At 43.2% G+C, this 13,521-nt stretch overlaps 1 protein-coding gene across 1 annotated transcript in view; it reads left to right on the plus strand.

Moving 5' to 3' along the window:
* Positions 1-13,521, plus strand: part of stab2 (stabilin 2) — a 175,702-nt gene that overhangs the window by 75,286 nt on the left and 86,895 nt on the right. The window contains exons 26-30 of the mRNA XM_072551848.1: positions 1,253-1,348; positions 3,859-3,954; positions 7,697-7,744; positions 7,897-8,033; positions 10,190-10,301. Of these exons, the coding sequence (XP_072407949.1) occupies positions 1,253-1,348; positions 3,859-3,954; positions 7,697-7,744; positions 7,897-8,033; positions 10,190-10,301 (489 nt within the window). The remainder of the gene's footprint in view (positions 1-1,252; positions 1,349-3,858; positions 3,955-7,696; positions 7,745-7,896; positions 8,034-10,189; positions 10,302-13,521) is intronic.

Consider the following 13,521-nt stretch of genomic DNA (forward strand, 5'->3'; position numbering starts at 1 on the left):
TCCTAGCCAACTCCACTTATCCACCCAATACCCATGTTCCATTTCTATTGTGGTGCCTAAAACCGTATTGATCCTAGTCTTGAACTTGTATATAGTGGATGTCTGACCAACTCCAGCTCTGTTAGGCAGAGAATTCCAAAGTGAAAGAGTTTCCTTCACCTCAGTTCGAAGTGGGCAATTTTTATTCGGAAATAATGATCCCTGAATCTTAAGGCGAGAGAAACAGAGTTAATGTTAAAAGTCCAATATGACTCTTCTTTCAAACATCTCTGCACATGTGCTGCCAGACATGCTGAGTTCCTTTCGCATTTTCTGGTTTTATTTCAGATTTCCAGCATCCACAGTATATTTTCTTTTTATTTTACCCCCAGTCCTAAACTCTCTGGTCAGAAGAAACACCCTTTTCCTCCCTATCCCTTGGTGCTTTTTCTTCATGGTTACACCAAACTGGTTTTCAAAACTGCACATTCGAACCAGTGTTGAATAGTAATTGAAGTTGAAATTAATATTGCAAAAGAATATTGCAAACAAAAAATGTCACCAGAATTCCGTTATTATTTTATGTGATCCTTTCCACATGAGATATAGAGTCAAACAGCCATGCAGCACAGAGACAGACCCTTTGGTCAAACTGGTCCTCACCGACCATGTTCCAAAGCTGAACTCGTTCCATCTGCCTGCACTTGGCCCATATCACTCCAAACCTTTCCTATTCATGTACTTCTCCAAATTTCTTTTAAATGTTGTAACTCTACCTGCCTTTGGCAGTTCATTCCACATACTAACCACTCTCTGCATAAAAACGTTGCATCCTCCATGTCCTTTTTCACTCTCTCCCCACACCTTAAAAATATGACCCCTAGTTTTGAATTCACCCACCCTAGGGAACATACTTTTGCTATTCACCTTATCTGTGCTTCTCATGACTTTATAAACATCTATAAGGATTCCCCTCAACCTCCTATACTCTAATGAAAAATGTCCCAGCCTATCCAGCCTCCCTATATAATGCAAACCCTCCAATCCTGACAACATTCTGGTAAATCTTTTCTGAATCCTCTCCAGTTTGATAATATCCTTCCTATAACAGGGAGACCAGAACTGCACACAGTACTCCAGAAGAGGCCTCACCAATGTCCTATAAACCTCAAAATGATGTCCCAACTCTTATACCCAACTGTACAATGAAGGCAAGTTTAACAGTAGTAGATGACAAATAGCTAATTTTATTGAGCCTTTCACTTATCAACAGAATGACTGTGAGTGCAAAAAGGGTTTCCGTGGTAACGGCATTGAATGTGAGCCAATAAATCCTTGTTTGGAAGAAAATGGAGGATGCCATTATCTGGTGAGTTGGTTTGATGTTAGAATCTGTTGAGTTCTAGAATCATAGAATCATACAGTACAGAAGGGGCACTTCAGTCCATCAGTTGTGTATCACCCAACGATACGATCCTACCTTCATCGTCCCACTTTCCTACGCTGGGCCCATTACCTTGAATGTTATGGCACTTCAAATACTTATCCAAATACTTCGTAAAATTTGTGATGTTTGCCTCATCAGCTACCCTCCCAGGCAGTGCACCTCAGACCCCACTACCCTATGGGTGAACAAGATTTTCTGTAAATCTTTTCTAAACTTCTTGCCTTTAAAATTATGCCCTCTTGTTTCATCAGGATGGATAAGCATGCCAACTAGAATTCCCAGCAGCATAATTGCAATGCCAGTACAAGTTTAACATGGGTACAAGGGTGCAAGGTGGCATGATGGCTGTGGTTAGCACTGCTGCCTCACAGCGTCAGGGACCCCAGTTTGATTCCACCCTCAGGCGAGTGCCTGTGTGGAGTTTGCACATTTTCCCTGTGACTGTGTGGTTTTCCTCCCGTCCACAAAGTCCAAAGATATGCATGTTAGGTGGATTGGCTTTGCTACGTTGCCCATAGTGTCCAAGGATGCGCAGATTAGGAGGGGTAGCCATGAGAAATGCAGGGTTGTAGGGGAATGCGTCTGGGTGGGAGGATTAGTGTGGACTCGATGGTCTGAATGACCTGCTGTAGTGATTCTACGATGAATGACCAATTTACTGAAGAGATAGAACTCACTGTGCAAATGCTTACTTGGCTGGTTTCGTGAGAGGCTTTTGCTTTAGGTGGCCTTGTCATCTGCCTGAAATGAGTGCAAGGGCCCCATTGCTGATCACATTGAAGGTCCTAAGGCCATTTCTGGAAAGGCTCTTTAAAGCAGTCAGAGCCTGAAGCACTCAGAACTATAATTGAATTTTGGGCTCTATAGTGCCAACCCAGGGGTCCTCGGAGGCAGCCAGCAGCAGGTTAGTCTTTCTATTGGAATAGATCCCAAACCAGCACGAGGTTATCCCCTACTTTTACATCGATCATGGGCACTACATTCTGCCCCTTCATATTTGCCTCTCATCCCACCCACCCATATTCCAAATTTACCAATGTTTCTCTCAAATTCAGTTCAACAGACAAATGTGAAGTAATTTGCGAGTCTCTCTCTTCTGGTACACATGTCCAATGCATCCACCAACTCACAAATAATATTAAGCTTTATCAAGATTGCATCATCCCAAATTATGTTCTTGAAGAATTTTAGATTGAATTGCTGGGTGGGAATTAGAATCCCTACAGAACTTAGAACTTAGAATCCCTTCAGCGTGGAAACAGTCCCTTCGACCCAGCAAGTCCACACCGACCCTTCAAAGGGTAACCCACCCAGAACCATTCCCTGATTTCTCTACATTTCCCCCGATTAATGCAGCTAACACTCTCCATTTGAATACTCCCAATTGGGTGGATGGGTGCCACTCCAACAAGACTCAAAAACGCAACACAATCCAAGACAAAGCAGTCCACTTGATGGGAACCTGATTTTCTGCCTTAAACACACACTCCTTTTGCCATCGATGAACAGTGGTAGTAGTGTGTGTCACCTACAAGGTGCACTGCAGCCATTCACCATGGCTCCTCCGACAGCACCTTTCAAACCCATGGCCTCCATCAGGGCACCAGCGCCTGCAAGGATACCTTTCATCCAAGTCACGCGCTATCCTGAAGATAGACAATAGACAATAGGTGCAGGAGTAGGTCATTCTGCCCTTCGAGCCTGAAGATATCACCATTCCTTCAGCGTTACCAGGTTACAATCCTAGAAGTCTCTCCTCAACGTTACTGTGGATCTACCTACACCAGATGGGCTGCGGCAGTTAAAGAAGACAGTTCACTATCACTTTCTCAAGGGCATTTAAGGATGGGAAATAAATGCTGGCCTCAGCAGAGACACTCACCTCTCATGAATGAATGTTTGAGAAAACACAAAATCCTTCGTAATTTTGAATGCTCCCATTAAGTCTCTTGGTTTCAGGTGAACAATCCTAATCTCTTTCACCTTTTCTACTAACTGAGTCTTTTATTCCTGGGACCATATTAGTGACGCTCCTCTATACTCTCTCCAATGCCTTAACATCCTTCCGAAAGTGTAATGACTAGAATTGGACACATCACTCCAACTGAGGCACAAATAGTGATTTATAAAGGTTTAACGTCCTTGCTATTTGTACTCTATACCTTTAATTATGTGCCTGGTGGATTGATAAGTTATGACAGTGATTATTCAGTTACCATAACTATTGTATAATTGTCCTTTACTCAGAGCTGGTCGCTGCTATTTCAAAGTAGGGCTGAAACAGATTGTGATTTCTTACTCTATTATTCAAAAAGAAAACATGAAAATCTGCTGAAGAGCGGCAACAAAATAGATAGGATTCTCTTCCTGTTTAGAAATAAAGTGTGTATTTTTACTGCTCATTTGCTGATCTCCTTCATATATACTGGCAGGCGACTTGCATATATATATCTCCAGGAATCAGAGGCTGCACTTGTCAGAAAGGATATGATGGTGATGGTCTGATCTGTTATGGAAACGCTGTGACGGTAAGCTCACTAGTATGGTTATCCGTTCAAACATTTTCCTTAGGGGTACTGGGCTCATTCAGATCACACACACGTTGAGTTTGGTTCAACATAAAACCTACAAGACAAATGACTACGAAAAGTGTTGTTGTACAGCTCTAGGAAGATAGTAGCGCTTGACCATTGGAAAGCTCATTCAAGAGCTCTAGGGAATATGATTGTGGTAGTACACAGAGTCCAAGTCACTGTGGCAACATGGCACTTCAGCAACATAATGTAGCTTGGAGCCAACGGTGATGGTGGAAGACGGTCCACCCTTCTTTCTGTCATATGGCAGAAAGATTTATAAGTTGCTAACAACCCTTTGTTCAGGTTATGAGTGCACCTTTCATGGATGTCAATCCTTTGGTGGGAACTGGTCCAGGCACGATGGGCTGAATAGCCTCCTTCTGCTCTGTAGCAATTGTATGATTTACTTCAGACACTGAAGCAGCCTATGTTCAAATGCAACAAGACCTCGACAATGTCCAGGCTTGTGCTGACATGTGGCAAATAACATTTGCTCCACACAAATGCCAAGCAATGACCATCTCTTATAAGAGGCAATCTAACCATCACCCCTTACCATCACTGAAACCCCCACTATCAACTTCCTTGGAGTACCATTGACCAGAAACTCAAGTTGACTCACCAAGTAAATACAGCAGCTACAAGAGTAGGTCAGAGGCTAGAAATACTGTGGCGAATAACTCATCTCCTCACTCCCCAAAGCCTGTCCACCATCTACAAGGCACAAGTCAAGAATGTAATGGAATACTCTCCACTTGCCTGGATGGTTGCAGCTCCAATAACACTCAAGTAGCTAGACACCATCCAGGACAAAGTGTTCTGCTTGATTGGCACCACATCCACAAGCATCCACCATTGACACTCAGCGGCAGCAGTGTGTACCATCTACAAGGTGCACTGCAAAAATTCACCAGCAATCCTTCAACAGCAGCTTCCAAGATTATAAGCCCTTCCATCTGGAAGGATAAGGGCAGCAGATATATGGGAACACCACCCCCGGCAATTTCCCCTCCAAGCCAAGCACCATCCTGACTTGGAAAAAGATTGCCCATTCCTTCTGGATAAAAATCTTGGAATTCCCTCTCTAAGGGTGTTATGGCCTACCTACAGCACATGGACTGTAGCCATCCAAATAGCTAACTCAGCACCATCCTCTCAAAAGCAGCTGGAATGGGCAATAAATGCTGGCCAGCAAGTCATGTCCAAATACTACAAACAAATAAAAGGAAGCTTTCCATAAATCTGCATTACATCTTTCACCAAATCCCAGATTGGCCTTGAGCTTATTTTCTCCGATGAAAACACATTCTGTTCATGTTTTCAGTCAATGACTGGGCCTTTAGAATTGTCCCATCGTCTTCATACTAAAGCAGGTGGCTGGTGATTCCCATTCGCTGGTGTATTTAATTTGACTAATAATGGATTACAGTCAGCCCTGATTGATTAAAATCCTATTTCCATGTCCTCAGTAAAGTTTGACTTAAAACAACTGAAGTGCAAGGAATAAATCTCAGGAACATGGAGAGGTTACAGCATAGTATGAGGCCATTCAGCCTGCCATGAATGTGCTGGTCTCTGCAACAGCAATTCAGCCAGTCTCACTCCTCCTCCTTTTTCCCATAGTTCTGCAAATTTAGTTTCTTCCTTGGGTAATCGAAACCCCTCCATTCATCATCCTGACTCGGAAATATATCACCGTTCCTTCACAGTCACCAGGTCAGAATCCTGGAACTCCCTGTCTAACCGCATTATCTAGGTCTCTCTACAGATGACACAGGTTCAACAAGATCACTCACCACCACTTTCACAAGGACAATCAGGGATGGGCAATAAACATTATCCAAGCCAGTGACACTCATGTCCCTCAAATGAATAAAAGATTTCTCCTTTGAAACCAGCAGTTGAATTTCCTTCACCACATTCTCAGGCAGCCCATTCCAGACCCAAACTTTTGTCACCTTTGTTTCTTTTGCTAGTTACCATAGATCAGTGTCCTCTGGTTCATGATCCTCTCATCAATGGAAGTCTTTTAAATTCTCTCCCTTGAGAGCATTGGAGTCTGGATCAATGAACAAGTTCAATGCTGAGTTGGAGAGGGAGATGTTGACGAGGGAGACAGGGGTTCTGGGAGACTGATAGGAAAGTTGTGTAGTAACCACAATCAGTTTAGCTATGTTCCTAATGCATAATAGAGCAAAATTGAGGGTTTGAACAGCTGACTCCTCCTATTTTATAAACTATTTATGTTCACCATAACTTCCTGACATTTCTTCCCTCTGCCTTTAATTATAAAGTCTGGGATCCTGCACCTTTTATACTTCCTTAACCCTGTCCCACCATCTTCAATGATTTGTTCATGTGTAGCTTCAAGTTCCTCTGCTCCTGCACCCACTGTAGTGTCATACAGCCCCTTCGACCCAACAGTCCATGCCGACCGTGCTCCCAAACTAATTTGTCCCACCTGCCTGCATTTGACCCATATCCCTCCAAACCTTTCCCATTCATGTACATATCCAAAAGTCTTTTCAACATTGTAGCTGGACCACTCTTTGTATTAAAAAAAATGTCCCCCATGTCATTTTTAAATCTTCCTCCTCTCACCTTAAAAATGTGTCCCTTAGTCTTGAACTCCCCCAACTTAGGGAAAATACATTTGCTACTCACTTATCTATGCCCCCATGGTTTTATAAACCTCAATAAGGTCATTCTCAATCTCCCACTCTCCAGAGAAACAAGTCCCAACCTTTCCAGCCTATCTTTATAACTCAAACCCTCCATTCCTGGCAAAATTCTGGTAAATCTTTTCTGAACCCTCTCCAGGTTACTAATATCCATTCTATAACAGAACTGTACTTATTTCAATCAACCTTTCTTGGTCATACTGTAACACACACCTAGGACAGGTGGAAATTGAATGTGGATTTCCTGGCTCAGAGCTAGAGATGCTACTGTTGTGCCACAAGACGTTAGCACTGTGTCCTTTATTTTATATTGCCTGTCCTCATTCTTTCTGCCTGGAATGATATATAAGGGTGATTAAATTCCATATAGACCCAGATATGTAGATTTCAGATCTAAATAAGAAGAAATAGAGTTCTCCACCAGTCAATAATATCATGGCTGATCTTTTGCTTACTTACTTCATCTGTATGTCTCTTGGTTCCCTTCCAGTCCAAGTCTCTCATTTGTGAATGTACCCAATGATGGAGCACTAACAGTCCTCTTGGGAAGAAAATTCCAAGGATTTAAAACACGCTCAGTGAAGAAGGCTGTCCACACCTCAGTCCAAAATCTTCAACTCTCACCCTGAGCCTCGTGCTCCCTTGGTCCAGACTCACTAATCAGGTGGAAGCAGCCTCTCAGTTTCAGTCAAATCCTCTCATGATTTTATACGAGTCAGTCTGCAGTAGCATTGTCTACAGAGAGGGAAATTTTCCTCTGAGTCCATTAATTATGTTATCCGTGGAATCTTTGAGGGGGGCATCTGCAGTGGAGGAAGCTCCATCTAGTGGCAGCACAGTTGAGCTGCAGATGTAACAGTTGTCACATAATAGTGACGCCCAGTTAAAGAATACCCTGCCACATATAGTGATTAGAATATGTAACCAAGACACAATAAAAGTGTCTATCACTGTTAATAAATCATAAGAATGATTTGTGATGTGTACAAAACCATTTTCTCATTTCTTTCTAGGCTCTCTCCCTCATTCCAGAAGCAGCTGAATTTCTCAAGTGGGTGAATGTAAGTTGCAAACCTGTAATTTGTTGTCCTGAGGTTGCATATATAAATACCAGCTCTTCCTTTCTCCTGAGAGAAGGAGAAGGTGAGGGTAAAGTCCCCTTAAATTGAAAATTCTTTTAAACTAAAATTTTTTGATTCTCTTTTTTTTTCAGGATGCTTCTCAAAACAAGTTGCTTTCAGAATCCACCAATATCACACTCCTTGTGCCCACTCAGAAGGCAATTAATGGCATGGATAGTGACAAACAAGCATTTTGGCTCAAAGCAGAGCAGCTTCCAAACCTGGTGAAGTGAGTTAATTATTTTAATATCTTGAAACATCAGTAGGTGTGGAGGCTGCAGGATCTAAAATAGCTGTACTTCACTATCCACGAGAAGGCAGTATGTAAAGTATAATCTCATGCACAAGACAGAACAGAGTAGCAGATGGGGTGGCATGGTGGTTAGCACTGCTGCCTCACAGCACCAGGGACCTGGGTTCGATTCCAGCCTCGGGCAACTGTTTGTGTGAAGTTTGCACATTCTCCCCGTGTCTGCGTGGGTTTCCTCCCACAGTCCAAAGATATGCAGGTCAGGTGAATTGTTCATGCCAAATTGTCGTAGTGTTAGGTGTATTAGGCAGGGGTAAATATAGGGTCAGGTGGGTTGTCCTTTGGAGGGTGAGTGTGGACTTGTTGGGCCGAAGGCCTGTTTCCATACTGTAGGGAATCTAATCCATAAGAAAGTGGTTTACAAATGCTCATTAGTTCAGCCATCTCTAGGCCATTGGCATGCGCAAACAACAGCAACTCCAGACATATTAAGGAACAATATACAAATTTACATCGCATTATGCTGAAACCGTAATATTGTACTGAAGGCTAAAAGGGGGAGGTGATGGTCTAGTGATATTATCACTGGATTGCTGTTCCAGCGACCCATGTTCAAATCCCACCACAGCACATGGTGGAATTACATCCAATAAAATCTGGAATTAAGAAACTAATAATGATGATTGATCGATTGTTTGTAAAAACTCATCTGGTTCACTAATGCCCTTTAGGAAAGGGAACTGCTATCCTTACCTGGTCTGGCCTACATGTGACTCCACACCCACAGCAATATGATTGCCTCCTTACTGCATTTGGACAATTAGGGATGGACAATAAATGGTCATCTAGCCAGAGATAGGGTTGGGGTGAGACCAAAAAGGGATTTAAAAATAAGTGTGAGAATTTCAAGATTGAGTCTCTACAGCAATAAGTGAAAACTACTCAGAGCCCCACAATGTACATTTGATATGTTTTAGGGAAGAGAATCACTGTGGACCAGGTAGACTAATAAATGTGCAGGCTTCAGAGAGGATGTAAGACCCAGAGTCTTCAATGTTTTGGAGTTGATTTTGGTTATAGTGTTGGTCAGACAATGAGATCTCTGCAAAAGTGAACTTTGGCATGATAGGCCGTGAATAACAACTGAAACAATTCCTGCTGATTTCTCAGTCCAGATTTACCACTAGGCATGCAGGATGGGTATATGTCCCTAGTCACCCAATATCCACGGGTGTGGTGACTGTGACTCCTGTGTTCAGAATTGTCAGCCCTTTTAAATGTGATCTCCTTTTCATTCTGAACCAGAAAATTTGAGGTTCAAGTCTCCCTCCAGAACTTGAGCACAAAAATAGAGGCTGATGGTTTCGTGTTAGAAAGAGGTGCTGTCCTTCAAGTGAAATTGTAAAGTCATTGCCTTATAGGATGCTAAAGATCCCACAGCATTAGTTTTAAGATGACCAATTGAGTAATCTTTGGTGTTGTGATCAATATTATCCAACAATTAACATCACAAAAAGCAGATTGGTCATTTTTACAGTGATGCTTATGGGAGCTTCATTCAACCATAGAATCCCTACACTGCAGGAACAGGCCATTCAGCCAACTGAGTGCACACCAACCCTCTTAAAAGCATTCCACCTAGACCCTCCACACCCCCATAACCCTGCATTTACCATGGCTAATCCACCTAAACTGCACATCCCTGGATGCTATTGGCAGTTTAACACAGCCAATCCACCTAATCTGCACATATTTGGACTGTGGGAGGAAACTGGAGCACCCGGAGGAACCCATGCAGACATGGAGAAAATGTGCAATCTCCACATAGACAGTCACCTGAGGCTGGAATTGAACTGTGGGGCAGCAGTGCTAACCACTGAGCCACCAGGCTACACTTTACTGTGTGCAAATTGGCTGCTGAACAATGATGACATTTCAAAAATACTTCCTAGAATACTTCCTACTTTGAGGTGAACAGTGGGTGTGAAAGGCATTATTTACACACAAGCATTTTATAAACCTGGTGATTTTATATTGCTATAATTAATTTATTTTGGTACAGATTTGAATTATCCCTCCGCATCCAGATTGTTTTAAAACACATTTTAAGACTTTGTATTTTATTTGTGTTCTAGGTATCATGTGATACAGGGAGTGTACAGCCTTACAGACCTTCTGAATTGTTCATCTTCCTCCCTGGCCACAATCACATCTGGCGTCAGCTTATCCTTCACCAAAACAAACCAGGTATTCTTTGTCCTTTGGATTTTAAATTTCATATAGCAATATTTTTATATTGACACCTGCTTTCATGATCTGTAATTCCAATAATCTTCAGCTGTCACTATTTGGACTGCACTTCCTAATTAATAGCTCAGCATCACCTTCAGAAAGGGCTATTAGATTTAGCCTTCATTGTCACGTGTACTCAAGCACAAAAGTATAGGAGTGCAGTGAAAAGTGTACAATATTGATACACACAGTGCTGTCATAAGTACAAGTACCTCGGTACAGAATCTTAAGCACAAAGTAGAAAGAAATAAAGTACAAAGTTAAACATTATAGTCATTCTTAGTACAGGAGTCCCCCACCTTTTGAAAGTTTGCTTCATGCTGCTTCGTTTTTAAGAAAGATCTATATTAGTACCTGTTTTCGCTAACCGAAAGAAATCCGAAAAGGATTTTCGCTTTTGCGATAAAAGGAGAATTTTTTCCCATGTAAATGAATGCTTCTTCGCTTTACGCTATTTCAGCTTACAAAAGGTTTCATAGGAACGCACTACTTTCAGATAGCGGGGGATACCTGTATAGTGTGAAAGAAAGAAGGAAATAAGGTTAAAAGTTACATGTAACGATCTTTTTTACGTGTGTGGCCATTCAGGGGCTGCACTTCCTACAAGGGCTTGATCTCCTCTGCTCTGGCTCGCCTTCCTCACACAGTCTACTCCAGGAATCTCTCTTTGGGGCCACCACCACTACCATGCTGCCAGAAGCAGCACCCAGGCTTACCACACCACCAGCAAAGCATTCACCACATCCAGCCATCTATCAGGAGTACCAACAGGGGCCTACCACACTACCGCTAAAGCACTCGCCACCTCCCGGCTATCTGCCAGGACTACCAATTGGGGCCCACCATATTGCCGCAGCTGACCGACACCAACTGGCTTCTCTGCTGGCCGCAGAGGCTGCCCTGTCGTCACCATCACCTCGAGTCACCGCGCTCCTGCACCATCACAATCGTTGCCGTGGCGAGCTCTCCGAGGACCCGATCTCCCTGCGGAGCCGACTCCTGCCATCGCTGCTTCACATGCTCGGCAGGCCGGGTCTGCTCTGGCCCTGCCGAAGGCACAGGAAAGACCGCCAAAGAGGAACAAACAAAGACAGGAGAGCAAAAACAAAAGGTTGAAGCAAAAACACAAAGCAAGCAGATGGAAGCAGACGAGCCCCTGGGCCAGGAGCTTGGACATAGCCCCTGCTATTGGCACTGCCATCTGCCGCTGTTAGGAACAGACAAAAATTATTTCCCTTTGTCGACAATTTTCACATGCCGAGAACAAATGCATCTTCTAAAAACAAAACTTTCTTGGCCGAAAGCTTTCCACTCTGAAGAAGAGTCATTAGACTCCAAACATTAACTCTATTTTCTCTCTTCACAGCTTAGATTAGATTACTTACAGTGTGGAAACAGGCCCTTCGGCTCAACAAAACCACACCAACCTGCCGAAGCGCAACCCACCCAGACCCATTCCCCCACATCTACCCCTTCACCTAACACTACGGGCAATTCAGCATGGCCAGTTCGCCTAACCTGCACGTTTTTGCACTCGGAGGAAACCCACGCAGACACGGGGAGAATGTGCAAACTCCACACAGACAGTCACCTTGAGGCGGGAATTGAACCAATGCTGCTAAACCTGCTGAGTTTCCCCAGCATTCTCTATGTTTGCTCCAGTAGCCGCAGAATTTTCTTTTACTTTTTAATTAATAGGAAAAGTTCGAATCCCCATGCTGACTTAACCTTCCGGGTTTCCATTTAACCCTTACTGGGTGGCCAAACAAAGTGCTGAACTGTGACAGAGTGCCAAATTTAAAGTGTTAGGGCAGAGTGCTATGTTAGCGTGCCAGGGTTTCCATCTCAGTTCAGCCTGTACGATGAGGAAATTGCTAGTGTGGAGGAGAACAACTGCCCCATCTTGAATTGTAACCAAAGACATCCCCAATCGCCTTGCAATCAGGTCAGATGAGATGTTAAACCTAGATGTTATCCTCTTAGACGGATCTGAAAGATCCCATAGCTGCTCTTCCAATAGAGAGCAGGGGGAATCTTCCAGTGTCCTGACTGACCTTTATTTCTTTATCATGATTATCTCTCCGTTATCGAATTGCTTGCAGTGTGTGTAATATGCTGCTGTTTCCAACGTTACAGCATTGCCTAAACCTTTAAAGCATTTCTTAGGCTGTGAAGCATTTCAGGGAATCCTGAGGCTATGAGAGGTGCTACATGAAGGCAACTCCTTATTTTTAATCTCAGAATGAACATGATGAAGACTCTTATTCAAAGTGTTGTGCTACTGAACCCCTGAAAGAAATGCATCATGTCAGATTTAGCTCTACTGTTGGCAGCGTGAAATGTCCCAGTAATAGTGAAGGGAAACCATAGTACAGCAAGGATTACTGAGTGCATAGTGCCTGCCAAGTGAAGTTATCAAAGCATAGAACAGAACATTGAACAATACAGCGCAGAGCAGGCCCTTTGGCCCTGGATGTTGTGCCTACCTGTGAACTAATCTAAGCCCACCCCCCTACACAATCCCATCATCATTCATGTGCTGAACAAAGGATTGTTAAATCTCACTAATGTGGCTGAGTTAACTACATTGGCAGGCCGGGCATTCCACGCCCTTATCACTCTCTGAGTAAAGAACCTTCCTCTGACATCTATCTTAAATCGATCACCCCCCAATTTGTAGCTATGCCCCCTCGTACAAGCTGACTTCATCATCCTAGGAAAAAGACTTTCACTGTCCACCCTCTGATCACCTTGTATATCTCTATCAAATCCCCTCTTAGCCTTCTTCTTTCCAATGAGAACAGACCCAAGTCCCTCAGCCTTTCCTCATAAGACCTTCCCTCCAGACCAGGCAACATCCTGGTAAATCTCCTCTGCATCTTTTCCAATGCTTCCACATCCTTCCTGTAATGGGGCGACCAGAACTGTACACAATATTCCAAGTGCGGCCACACTAGCGTTTTATATAATTTCCGTATGACATTACGGCTCCAGAACTCAATCCCTCGACCAATAAGCAGCTGCAATTGTTCTCCTTTGAGTAGAGAACATTAAAGGGAGATTAATAGAAGGGGTCAGAATTGTGAGGGGTCTTAATACAATAAGTAAGAAGTCATTGTTTTCACTGCCTGAAGAATTGAAAGCCAAAGGGTTCAGCGTTTAGGAACTTGAAACA

The sequence above is a fragment of the Chiloscyllium punctatum genome, chromosome 32, assembly GCF_047496795.1.
Source record: "Chiloscyllium punctatum isolate Juve2018m chromosome 32, sChiPun1.3, whole genome shotgun sequence".
NCBI lineage: Eukaryota > Metazoa > Chordata > Chondrichthyes > Orectolobiformes > Hemiscylliidae > Chiloscyllium > Chiloscyllium punctatum.